This window comes from Dacryopinax primogenitus (genome assembly GCF_000292625.1).
Source record: "Dacryopinax primogenitus strain DJM-731 SS1 chromosome Unknown DACRYscaffold_24, whole genome shotgun sequence".
Taxonomy (NCBI): domain Eukaryota; kingdom Fungi; phylum Basidiomycota; class Dacrymycetes; order Dacrymycetales; family Dacrymycetaceae; genus Dacryopinax; species Dacryopinax primogenitus.
This window is the reverse complement of record NW_024467221.1, coordinates 562,148-575,350: the sequence shown is the minus strand read 5'-3', so window position 1 is coordinate 575,350 and position 13,203 is coordinate 562,148. Positions and strand designations below refer to the sequence as shown.

At 48.0% G+C, this 13,203-nt stretch overlaps 3 protein-coding genes across 3 annotated transcripts; 1 reads left to right on the top strand and 2 right to left on the bottom strand.

Moving 5' to 3' along the window:
• Positions 1-2,785: 2,785 nt before the first annotated feature.
• On the bottom strand, positions 2,786-3,273 carry DACRYDRAFT_112179 (uncharacterized protein; the record flags this gene model as incomplete). The annotated part of the gene is made up of 2 exons (XM_040769361.1): positions 2,786-3,003; positions 3,051-3,273. 2 exons carry the CDS (start codon positions 3,271-3,273, stop codon positions 2,786-2,788), a joined length of 441 nt encoding a protein of 146 aa, XP_040624132.1.
• A 694-nt stretch (positions 3,274-3,967) lies between these two features.
• On the top strand, positions 3,968-4,406 carry DACRYDRAFT_112178 (uncharacterized protein; the record flags this gene model as incomplete). Its single annotated transcript, XM_040769360.1, has 2 exons — positions 3,968-4,337; positions 4,390-4,406. 2 exons carry the CDS (start codon positions 3,968-3,970, stop codon positions 4,404-4,406), a joined length of 387 nt encoding a protein of 128 aa, XP_040624131.1.
• A 7,603-nt stretch (positions 4,407-12,009) lies between these two features.
• On the bottom strand, positions 12,010-13,012 carry DACRYDRAFT_25320 (uncharacterized protein; the record flags this gene model as incomplete). Its single annotated transcript, XM_040774116.1, has 2 exons — positions 12,650-13,012; positions 12,010-12,586 (listed from the first exon to the last, which is right to left on the bottom strand). Exons 1-2 carry the CDS (start codon positions 12,754-12,756, stop codon positions 12,010-12,012), a joined length of 684 nt encoding a protein of 227 aa, XP_040624130.1. The 5' UTR covers positions 12,757-13,012.
• Between the last annotated feature and the right edge of the window lie 191 nt (positions 13,013-13,203).

Here is a 13,203-nt window from a genome sequence, read left to right as displayed (position 1 = left end):
CCGGAGCTGCTGCTTTGTCCATTCCCATCAAGCTGGGTGGTGGGACAACATCAGAGTCTATGGTGGCAAGACCAGTGCCTGCAACTCCTGAGAAGGCACCAAACCTGCTTGCCAATTCCTCCTGGACTAAGAACATAGCTCAGCCCTTCCACAATCATGTTCTTGGCCATGTGCATGGAAAACCTGCTCTTCCCCCACCCCCCATGCCTCATGTGCATGCAAGAGAGACTAATAGGCACACTGCTGCCCCTTGCTCCTCCTCCAGTGTCCTGTGCCCCCCCCCAGCCTGTTAAAGCCATTAATAAGGAATGTGCCTTGTGTCTGGAGGTCCAAGCATCGATGCCATCAGGATCCAGCTCCTGCTCACCTCCTCCACTGAAGGAGAGCATTCCCCAATCTTTTGTGGACAGTGGTGGGGAAAGAAGCATTCTGCCCATCTCTGAGGACATCCAACAGCCACCCCGTGGTATGGAGATGGTGGCTGCGCAGTTATCTCTCTCAAGTGTGGCAGCTGCAGTGTTGCCACCAAAGCGGACTATCTCATTGAAGCAGTGGTCAGCCAAGCAAAAGGCCAGAAGGCAAGCAAACCATCTGGAGAAAGAGCAAGAGCTTGAGGATTGTGATATTCTCCCCCACAAGTAATGTAACCAGCTGATATATATGTATCATTCTCTGCATTGCCCTGTGGACTGATATGTATGATATGTAATACTACCCTGTCCCTCAAAACATCCCTGCCCCACTTCCCCCACCCCTCACCCCAAATCCTACCTGCTTCCCCATGCAATTGAGCTCAAAGGCCTTACTCTGTTTCTGCCAAAGGTGGCTTGCAATCTATGATACACCAGTGACCTCAGTTATCCTGTTTGTGACCCACCACAGCTTTGATGGCTGAGATGTCAAGCACTTGCATCACTGTCAACCTTGTGAACACCAGAGCTGTGCCATATGGTGGGGCTTCAGTATCTGCCTTGCAGAACTTTATGAATGCAAGCTCAGGAAGGACACTTTGAATCAGCAAATCAATCAGATGCTGAAGTTGGCTGTACAGGATGAACAGTGATGGATGCTTGGGTGATTTGTACTCAAACTAGACAGGTCAGTCATATGTCATTCTATTCTACAAAATGGTACTCACCCATATGTAGGTCATGTCTCTGCTATGGCATGTGCGCAGTCCCTGAGCAGCATGCACAGTATCTCCCTTGCAAGAGAGTTGCAACTTGCCCCATTGTGTGACATGTTTTGGAAGTGCATCCTTTGCCTCTGTTTTTCTGACATGAAGCACAGCAGAGAGGTATGTGACCAGCTTCTCTTCCAGGGCCTTGCTGAGTTCCAGCTCAGAATTTGGTGCCATTGTATGATGCAATTCATCTACCTCCCTCCTAGGATCACATTTGATTCCATGCAGCTTGTACTTCAGCTTCAGTATGTCCCACTGGCAGAGTTGGAGGATGTGCTGGTCGATTCCAGGGTAAGGATTCAAATGTCCTGTCACTGCATGTTGTAGCTGACTGCAAAATCACTCCATAGGAAATGCCCATGTTGTCCAAAGTGGACCAGTCCATTCCACACAATCTGCTAAGTGCAGCAGTGAATGAACTGTGATCAGGCACAAGCTGACACAATCTGTACTGCCCTGGTAGTACAGTCACTTGTATTGAAGAACCCACTCAGCCAAACGCTTGTGGAGCATGGTTGTGAAGCCAGCATGATAGAAAAAACCAAGGCAGTCATTGACAAAACAAGACAATTCAACCAAGTGGTGGTAATATGCTTCATTGGTGAACCACTGCAAGAGGACAACAGGTGCCAATTGGGTAATCCATAGCATATACGCTTCTGCTGTGAACTCATGCCATTTGTTCAGGAGATGTGGGACACATTGGCCAAAGGCACCAGGAATAGTGTTCCCACTTTTGGCAACTTGCTTGGCAATGTCAGTCCAAAATACATGCAGTAAGGTGAATGCATCCCCCTCAACACAGTGTTTGCTCACACCAAAGCCAAAGAACAAGGAGGAGGGGTACAATTTTCTCAAAAACAAGGTGCATGAAGTTGAGAGGGAATGAGATTGGCCAGATGATGCTCCTGAAGTGTCACCAGATGCTGATTCCATGGATTCCAGATGCTTTTGCATGATGCTCTGCTTCAGCATGGCTCTCAGCCTGCATGACTGATTTGGCCTCATGGAGAATTGAGTCATGCAAGCAAAGAGGGAGATTCAGTGGATCATACTGGGCTGGAGATGTAGATGAAGAGGAACAAAAGGATTGTTGGTTGAGAGGTACACCTTTGTGCCCATTTGCATGGACTAAACTGATATTGCAAAATCTGCATGGCTGGTTTCCAGCATGTCCCTTCATATGCATCAGCTTGGCAACTGCTGGCATATCCCTGAAGAGCATGATCAGGTGTGCTCACAAGGTAAAGAACTCATGCTTTGAGGCATCATAGGTCCTCACACCTTTGGCCAGGAGAACAAGCTCTTCTGCCAAGGGGAAGTAGAACAAATCGAGATCTTTGACCATCTTGGGTCCTGGGATGCAACCAATTCCAAGCAAGTTCTTTATGTGTGTTCTGTCTTGCAGTGGCAGGTTGTAGTTGATCAGGATTGTTGGCCACACAGTTGTTCTTGGGCCTTTGAAAGGGGCAAAACCATCAGTTGACAAACCTAAGGCTATGTCTTGTGGTGCATCAAAATATTTCATCTTCAAGGTCTTCCTGTTGACAAAAATATAGTGCTTGCACAGTTCATGATATGTCCTTCCCTGGAAGATATCCATCATCTCAAGTGAGTGGGGATTTTGCCAGGCTCAATATGAAGAAAGGGTAGTTGCTCTTTCCACATTAGCATATTGAGCTTGAAGCTGAGGAATGATTGGTAGATAATGATGTTGGGATAGGTGAAGTTGAGGGTGTTGTACTGCACATTTGTGCAGTGTCCATTCATCTTTGTGTAGAATGTGGTGAGTATCTTCTCATCCTCTGCCAACAGGTTATCTGGATTGTGTGAGCAGCACCCAAGCTGTTCAGAACAGATTACATACCAGCTATCATTCTTGACTTGAGATCAATCTCCTCATCCAACTCCTCAATGCCAGAGGTCTCCCCCTCCCCCTCCCCCTCACTGTCATGCATCTGCCATTCTTGCTCCCAATCCTCCTCCTCCTCTTCCTTCTCCTCCTCCTCCTCCTCCTCCTGGTGCTGCTGCTGCAGCTCTGGCTCCAGCTCCTCCTGCCCCAATCTGGGTTCTTCTGCTGGCAGAGACATCTGGGACTCAACCCCTTCTCTTTCACTGCCAAAAAGCTCATTCCACAGATCCTTTGGATCCTTCACAGGTGGTATTTCACACCCCAGTTGAGTCATCTCTTCCTTCAATTGTTCCTGCTGGGTGATGATGACCTTCTTTAGGGCTAGTGCTTCGGCCAACTGACAATGCTGCCATCTCTGGGTGTGGGACAACATTTTGCCACAGTGAGAGCAAGGACCTTTTTGATGTTTCTGATGGACCTCTGCCTTTGCCTTTACCATGGTGAGAGGTAAACAAAATGCCAGGCCCCACTCTCTGGGACCGAAAAAAGTTGGTGATCCATCAATTCAGAATTTCCATATTGGGTTTATTTTTGCCCTTGTTTGTGGTAACCATCTCTTGGTGTGTAACATGATCTGGGTTGCAACTGATTTTGCTATCACAGCTTTCTGCTTGAGGGGTATATAATGGGACTGACTCCCTCTCATCCCTTTCTCCACATCCTATGCCCAGGATTTCGGACCCCCTTCCCTCAGCATCTTCCTCAAACAGGCCCCCTCACCTGAGAGCTCTGACAGCCCTCCCAGCGACTCCCTCTTCCTGAACTTCTTCAACAGCTGCTTTCCACCACCATGCTCCCACCCCCTCCACACCTCTCCAAGGATGGCTGGTAAGCATTGTATGTGCAAGTGCAACAAGTCTGATGCCATGATTATGAATGTTCTGCTCCCAACAAACACTTCATCAAAGAAGAAAGTCAGCGCCAAGGGGAAAGGGAACAAGGAGAACCCACCCACCCCATTTTGTGATGCCACCTCTGTTGCGCTTGCCCTCTCCACTGAAGATGACCTCAATGAAGACACCATTGAAACCCTAGTAGAGCCCAAGAAGCATGCCCTGTTGGTATCTGATATCAAAGAAGACAAGCCCCTGCCCAAGTGCACCAAGAAGCAGCCTCTCAAGCAGCTCAACAATGGCCTTGACATGCAGAAGTTCCTCTCCAAGAAGAAGTCAAAGAAGGAGGAACTTATTGAGGTGAATGCAAGGATTGTGGAGCTTGGGGCAATCATTATGTCTATGAAAGGTATGTCTTGAACACTGCACACATACATACATATCTGATGTTATTGAAGCAGATAAGGAGAAACTTTGAAAGGCACTCATAGCCAAGCTGGCAAAGCACAAGGCACCTCCACCTCCAAAGGTCATTGCTAAGCCCTCAGGGCAACCTGGTCATAAGGGGCCAGGTGGATATTGCCTGCAGGAAGAGATGGGGCTCTCTGGGAATGAGAGTGAGTACAATTCTATTTGGGTAAGCCACTCTTACCTGCTATTATAGCTACCTCCTAATCCAAGCTCTTCTACAGCAACAAGTCCAACAGATCAGCAACAAGTCCAATGTCTGTGGAGACAAAACCATCACCAAACTCCACCCAGAGGTCATGGTGAAGATATACAAGGAAGTGAGTACCATCCTCCATGCTAAATGACAACATGTATTTACCTTGAAGTAGGCTCAACACAAGATTCTGTACCTGGCACAGTTTGAGAATGATTGGGCCACCAGGGCCATTGTCAAGTCATACATGAGGAATGCCAAGCAATTCTTGGTCTCAAAAAAAGGTTACAATGAACATCACCTGTCTGGGTCAGGAACCCCAGGCCCAGCTGTAGCCCCTTGGCCTTTGGTGAGAAACATTCTATCCCATAAAGCAATGGAGCAAGCTGCAGTACAGCCCAAGGATGACAATGATGTCAACAGTGACAAGGAGCTTGCGGATCTTTTGGCTGAAAGTGGATCTGACAATGAGGATTCCAATTAAGTAAATACCCAATTGTAGATTTGCATTGTTTACATATTAATATGATTTCCAGTCTCTTGTAAGATATTTTGAGCCTGCTTGGCCTGGCTTTTGTTGTCATGGGGACTAGATACCACTGCTTTATCCATGCTTCAAGCACCACATTCCAGCTCTTGTATGATTTTCAGCAAAGAATGACATTTGATTGCTTTTGGTAAGGAATTACATGCAGGTACTGTGACAGTTTGGTTTGGGGCTTGTAAATAAGTTAATAAAATAGATACAGTTTTCAGCTCCACACAAGGTAATTCACTGCCCTAGGTCATGATTGGCATGACCCAGGGGACTCCTGAAGGGACTTAACTTCAGTGCCAATGCACAGTGCAGTGCTTCCCTCCCCATCAAAAAATGATTCCATTGCATGTTCAATCACAGGGAAGCCAAAAGTGCTTAATTTCATTCCCCACAAACCACACCTGGGAGCCTGATTAATAGAAGGAGGCAGGCTTTATGAGGCATGATAGAGAGCCCCAGAAATTATTAATTGAGAGTACTCTAAAGAAGAGGATTATCATCAATTCAGTGCTTTAGATTTGTTGATATTTTTATTAATCCATTTCAATACAATAATACTAGAATGCTCTCATTGGCATCATCATCATCATGCTCATTGTTGCCTGAACTGAAGGACCATGTTCCTGGTCCTGGTGCTGTGTCAGCAAGTCTTTCTGAATGAAATGCATCACATACAAGCACATATATCTTGCTTGCCAGATGCCAGAGCATGCTCAGGTGCCAGAGGGGGGATATTGGTGTGGGGGGGGAGGGGGAGGGGTGCAGATGGAGTGGTGGGAGGTGGTGGGAGTGATGGTGGGAGTGGGAGAAGGAGGATCCAGACATGGTGAGGGAGTGAGATGGACTTAGACAAGTTTGGCATGATGCACCATTATGGGACCCTTGGTGGCAGTGGAGAAGGGCATGGATTCAGATGTGCTTAATTTCATCCCATAAACAGAATCCACACTTAAAGTGCTGAATTCTTACTTTCAAGTACTTTCTGCTCTGAAACCAGGACCCCTTTCCATGTCCAGTGAATATGATTGTCTATACCTACTGAAAGCAATGATTGTAGAAAATGTCAGGAACAGGCTGCAATCTATCCACTAAGCTAAAACCACCCACAATATCATGGCTAGTGATATTGGTTGCAGCCAGCTATATATCCTGTTCAGGGGGCATACCCTGACAGGTTCTTGAGCTTGACATATTCAGAGTCAATGAACATGCCAGTGGCACCTGAATCCAGGAGTGCATGAGTAGTGAAGAACTGTCCTGAGTCTAATACTCTTAGACCAAGGGGTAGCTCTGTGGAGCACAATGGGGATATAGAGTGGACATAAATCCTGGGAGGTGGAGGTGCTTCAGCAGTATAGTTGGACACAGGCTCAGTCTTAGATTGAGGCATAATGGAATCATCATTGGCAAACATATCAGAGGATATGCCTATCCTAGACTTCTCCAAGACAAGAAATGATTGGTCAATCAGAGTGTGTCCTTATTGGTTGACCTCTTTAAAAATCCTGTGTGTTGGTCTTGCCCTGCTCAGTACCAGAAGTGGGAAGGGCTTGAAGAGAGAGGATCTTGTTGAGTTCCTCATGGAAGATGGCCCTTATACCCTCTGGAGTGAGTGTAGTCAGTGATGGGTTGTGCTTGATAGTTTCTGTGGCACAGATGCAAGTCTTCCTTGGGTTGGGGCAATCAGGACTGATATGCCCTTCTGTCAGGGATCACCTTATTCCAAAGTATCATGGCCAGCTCAAATCATCTCATGCAATATTGATGGCTGAGTCAAAACCCTCAAAGTCCCTAGGACTCTGTCCTAAGGTAATCCCTTCTGTACAGTTCCAAGCCACATTCTGGGATTGCTTCCATTGTGATCATAGATAGTCTTGTCTCCTTTTGTCATTTTGTCCTTAGATCTGATCTCTTAGGATCCTCCACAATACTTGTGTAGTCAAACTAGGCATCAGAATCTCATCAAACTTATCTACTTGAGCAAACTGGATGATACTGTCAGCTTGTGCTCTTGATATCCTAGTGCTCCTCTCAATACTTCTCTCAACCTCTGTTGACATCACTGTTACTTGACGATATCTGCCAGCCTGGTCTTGCAATATCTCAGCCTGGTGCTCTTGCTCTCTTGACCCTTTACACACCCTCTATTGACCCTTTCCAGTTGTATTGACAGCAGCCTTGTGTCTGGTATTGTGTGCCCTGACACCTTCTGTACCACAATTGTGGCAGATAATCTTGCATCCAGAGCAACAATGAGAATCAATATCCATGGGGTCACCAGGATGCAAGACTGGGGCAGCAGGTGGTGGTGTAGTGGGGAGATGGGCATATGCATATGTTGCAGAGGAGTGAGTAAAGCTTCTGGCTGAGTTGGCATAAGTACAATGTGCTCCCAGCTTGCTCAGCTGATGATCAAAGTGAGTTGCATATTCATACCACTTGATGAGTGTTGCAGGCATCTCAAGTAGTGATGTCAGGGTTCAACCTCTGTGAACTCCTATGCAAACTCTGATTCAGCCCAAATGTCACCATTTTGACACATTTGACCCCTCAGTCAAGGCTATCAGATATGAGAAGCCCCCTCTGACAGGCCTCTCTCCCCATCTGGGATGGATGGCAAGGCTATTGGTGATTGTTCACCTTTTGCAAGGACTGAACACTCAAGTCACACATTTGCTCAAGACTGTCAGTTATGTCAACTAGAGTTTTGACCCCTTTGTCAGTTGCTAGGACACCCAAAGGACTTTGGGGCCTAAGGCATAGGGGGTCAGAGTTTGGACGCCCTTCAGGCCAGCCTATTGATCATGTTTGACTATTTGTAGGCCTTGGTCATGGACCCCAGCAAAGCCTTTGACAGATCAAAGACAAGTAGCCACCCTTCAGCAATTTTGGCTACCTACTCAAGGTGCCTACAACTCAAGTATAGGTGATTGGGATCACATTGGATCTTGAAGCATGTTTTGGCCAGGCTTCAGCTGACAATCGAGAAGTAGGGGTGAACCCTAGTGTGGAGATTGGGAGACTTCGCCCATGATGAGGAGACCTTTGGTCACAAGGTCTGCCCTGAGGTAAGATGGACAAGTACAGTTTCTCAACCACAGTCTATTGCTTCCTTTCCTCTGGCATGTATATGTAGGCACCAGTCAGAGGGCACAGAAGCCTCAGATTTGGTCTCTCAGGAATCCCACCATTTAGTATGACCCAAAACACCAATCTCCCTTGAAGGAGGTGAACTGTCCACAATCATGTTGATTGACCTCAGGTAGTAAGACCAAGGTACTTGATACCCTGGTGACACACCCCAACTCTTCGTTTACCCTCCAAAGGCTGGTGCTCCAGCTGAGACTGTCAACTTCCGGATGACTGGTGCCAATGTATCCAAAGTCTCTGCTGACAGGCCACTCTCCTAGAGCTGAGAGGTCTGACCTGTGCTCAATCTCTCTGAAGGCTCATGAGGCGAGCCCAACACCCCTTCTTTCAGCAAGGTTCTCATCTACGAGCAACTGAACCCCCAACTACACCCTGATAGCTCACCCTGATTGCCTGATGTCCATACCAATTCTGCTGGCATTGCACTATGCTGCCTAAGTCTAGGTGACAGGCAACACTGGACTTCTCCCCATCCAACATCCCCTTGATTCTGCCTGATCAACAAAGGGTTACCATCAAGATCCCATCCCCTCCCACCAATACACATGCAATACCTCCACCAACTTCCAAAGGCATGGCTTTGTCCTGCCTGAGTCTGATGTTGACACAATCAGTCATCTACAACTCCAATACCTTGTGGTTCAACCTGAATACTGGTTGACTGCAACACCCCCCCCCTACTACCATTTCTGATTCTCCTGTACTGACTTGTGCAACATGCCGAGCATGGTCAGTTGTTGATGTATTGGGATTATTGACCCTCTTCCCATACCACCCTCACTACTCCATGTGGCTGACATGGCCAATACCACAAGAGATCCTGAAGCAGGCATGTGAGGACCACCAAGAGGTCTGATGTCAGGCTTTCAGATGATTAGTGGTTGTTCAGCAGTCAGGTCACCCTGATAGGTTGCAGCTTTGCCCAAAACCTTGGTGTTCAGTCTCCGCTCGATGGTGTACCCTGACAAGTGAATAGATCTTGTCAAGCAGTTTGGTATGGAGGCCACATTCAATTTTTTTGATATGTGCTGTCTCATTGTAACCAGTACAGGCAGCCAGCTCCTGGAAAGCAGTGATGTATTCATCAACTGGCTTCTGGCCTTGGTTAAGATGGTCCATCTTGAATCATGCTGTTCCCTGGGGATCAAGGTCCATGAATGCAGCCTTGAATGCTTCCTCAAATTTTCCCCAATTCACATATGTGGAAGGCATATTCTTGGAGTGAGCAACAGCATCAATAGAAACCACCCAATCAGCTCAGGTTCCAGTGCTTCCTCCTTTCATGTAGAACAAGGTGAAGGTGATACAGTCCTCATGAGTGCGGAATTCATCTGGACATGCAGTGAAGTAGAGGCTAAGTTGGTGAAGGAAACTTTTGGCCTTTGAATGAGTACTGTCAAAGACATCAGGAGTAGCAATGTTGGGGCCCCTCCTGGGCCTGCTGGACATGAATTGCAGTTGATCAATTCAAAGCTGAAGGGCTGCCAGTTGTTGCTCTGGGGTCAACTGAGGTGGCATGTTGGTTGGCATAGTTGGGTTAACAGTAGGTTGACCAAAAGAGGTTGGTGCTTCAGAAGTCATGGGTACAACTCCTTCAGCAAAGGTCTGAGGCTGTGGCTGAGGCTGATCAGCCATGAGAGTCATTGTGGATGGTGTAGACAGGTAAAGTTAAGCAGGGGATTGCAGTAGAGTTGTTGTTGAGAGATCTGGTCTTCTGTGAGGGCACACCACAATAACAAGGCTACTGCAGGGGCTAGAAGCAACAGATGGGGGGCAAGGAGGGTGTTGTAGGGAGGGAGTAGAGTCGATCTAGAGTGTATTGATTGAGTGCCTAAAGGATTACAGTGGTGGAGAATCCTCAGAGACCAGATCTAAGGAGAAAGAGGCCCTAAAGGCTTTGTATAAATACTCCCATGACATAAGGCTGATGGGCCTTAGTAGGAACAGCTGCCTAGGAGTAAGCATGGGTACAGGCATCATGGAACACCATGGAACAGAGGTAGGAAAAGCCAGAGGTGGTAGGAACCACCATGAAACACCATGGAACCCAGGCAGGGCCACAAAGCTGCACATGGTGGAAATCCACACAGCACCCATGCCACAACCCATGATGTGACCCTGCACAGGCCTCATGGATCACTTTCAGAGGGCCTGGAAGTGAGGAGAAGCAGGGATAGAACATGTGATAAGGGGTACAAGACCCCAAAACAATGCATTCCCTGATACTCTGCCCTCATTGCCATCATCATCCATAAGCTGATTGGACTCCTCATTCTCATCATCCCCTTTGGGCTGTATCTTCTCATCCTGTGCAAAGTGCATTTGTGCATGCTTTCTGTAAGTTCTTTTAGATTTTTTCTGGGGTTTAATCATTCATGCAGGCTGGTCTTCTGATTCAGCCAGTTCAATTTGTCCTGCAAGAGTTATTCTTCTTTGTGCTGCTAGCTTATCAGAATGGCTGCATCCCAATCATAGCTTTCAGGGATGAAACCATCTTGTTGAGCATTATGAGCAGCCTGCTGAGCTTGTGCAATGAGTTCTCTCTGCTCCTCCATGGAATGCTTTGCAGCTTAAGAGCCCATCTGGTGCTGTCTGCTGGATGGGGGAGAGTGGTGTAGATACATGGGAAATGCTGGTAATGGGGATGACTGAGGTACTTGAGTGGATGGAGGCATCATATCCATGGATGATGGCGTGAATTGAGACATGAGAAGAGTTGAAAGGATATGAGTAAGAAGGAAGTTTTTGGGATGTTTGATGTTTCAATTTGCTGAAATGGTACTTGTGATATAGTGGTGAGAGTGAGAGTGAGAGTGAGAGTGAGAGTGAGAGGGAGAGGGGACAGGAATAGGTGCAGTACATGGGGTGCTATATTTGCATCCACAGAGACTGATAAGCATTTGCAGAAGCAAATATTGTGCTTCTCACTTGATGGGATTCAGAGACAAATGTGCACAGCATTTTTCATCTCCATTTTGAGGGCATGTCCCTACCAGTGTCAGACCCTTTTGTGGCCGGAAGGACCCCCCTAATGAGCTATCCGCGAAGGTCCACCTCAGAGCGGGACCCTGTGAGCAAATCCGTCTTTAGTGATGTCCAGGTCGCCCTTTCTCACGAGATCCTCAGCTGCCATCATCTTGCTGAGGAGAAAGAGCTGTAGGATATGATGCATGCAAGGGAGATCCTCCAGGGCGTCTGAGTGTGAAGAGTATAGCAAGTTCGAAGATGCGTGCGGTGGGGATGATATGTCTTGACAGCAGACGACGATGAGTCCAACACCAACAAGTGACAACAACAACCGGGGGTGGATGCTCGCTGGGAGTGAGCAAGAGAGAGAGAGGATGCATTAGTCTTCGCATCCACTTGGGAATGGCTATCTAGGTGCGTGTATTTATACCTTCGATAGCCTGAATGTCTACTCATACCTCTACAGGTTGCACTATTGGGTGGGATAAACCTGTCGCCCAGTGCAATCCCGGACCAGCCCTCCATCCATCCAGCCATGCCAGCCCGCTCAGCCTTTCATCCAGCCCGCTCAGCCATCAATCCAGCCCACAACAACTTGTGTCCAGCCCGCTTGCCATCCAGCCCGGATTGCCATCCAACCATGTCCGGCAACAAAGAGCTAGCAGAGGAGAGCGTAGATGGTTACCTCGGTTGGCATGCTGCTCATGCTCATCGTTGTTGGTGTCGAGCGCGTGGCAGCCAGGGAGGCAGCTGTACTTTTCCCTATGGCACCGCGTGGGATGGTCCCGGTGCGTGGGATGGTTTCGGTGCGTGGGACGGCCCCCGTGGCGCCCCAAACAGTGACAACCGTGGCGGCGTTATATGCGTGACAAGAGCGTCACTCCTTTTATATTTCCACACAGCCTTCTTGAACCTCGCCTCTGCTCTCGCGGCCTCATCTATTGCTCTCTGAACCATGACAGGATTCCTCTGGCGCACAACGGTGAGGGTGCGATGCGCTTTGCGGAACGCCTCTGCGGCACTCTCGAATTCTGCCTTATTTTGTTCGTTCTTCTCATAGGCAGTTTGGAGGTCCTCGGGTGTCCTGTCTGGGTGGTACAGGTATTGGTTTTCAAAGGCAGTGGCAACGCGGTCGGTGCCTATGTCCCAGAGCACTGCTTTGTCCCTCGCCTTCTCCGATAAGGCATGTGCTTCAGCATTTTCGGGGTGGCTTTTAGGGTGGATCTCCGTCAAGACGTCGTGCCGTACTTGGTTCGCCACATTATCAACTTTCTTCTTTGCGTGGATTTTCCAGGCAGCGTCCGCAGCTTTGTCCGCCTCTTCGACAGTGGCACGCCCCCTGCAGCGACCGGTCGAAAGATTAGTTCCATGGATAATGCACATGGAAAGACTTCTTACTTACCACAGATAACCTTCCTCGGTGAGTGATACATCCATGTATGTTGCGAGAGTGAGGCCAATGACCGAGGTCGCAAAGAGGGTAATAAGGACCACGCAATGAGTTTGCATGATGTGAAAATATTCGCAGCCGGGTGATGACCAGGATCGATGTTTGCGGGAAGAAGAGAAGGCGTCTGAACGGTCTCGGTTGGGATTGTAGTATCAATGAAATGGGGTAGAGAAGGGAGTAACTTGATGTCTTGTGACCAGCACAAGAGAAAACACTGGAAAGAAGAGAGGGCGTCTGAACGGTCTCGGTTGGGATTGTAGTATCAATGAAATGGGATACTAAGGGAAGCGAGTAAGATGCCTTGTACAAGAGAAAAACGGTGGGAAGGGTGTGAGACTGGCTAGAAAGCAGGACTTGGGCCAGGCGTTCCCTTTATACCGTTAAGTTGCCAAATCGGACAACAAAGTGCATTATGCGTCTGTGCTTCTTCCAGGGTTCACGGCGTTAGTATAGCTTAGAAGCTGTGCTGAAACCCCCAAAGGGGAAAACTGGTCGCCTAGGGTCCC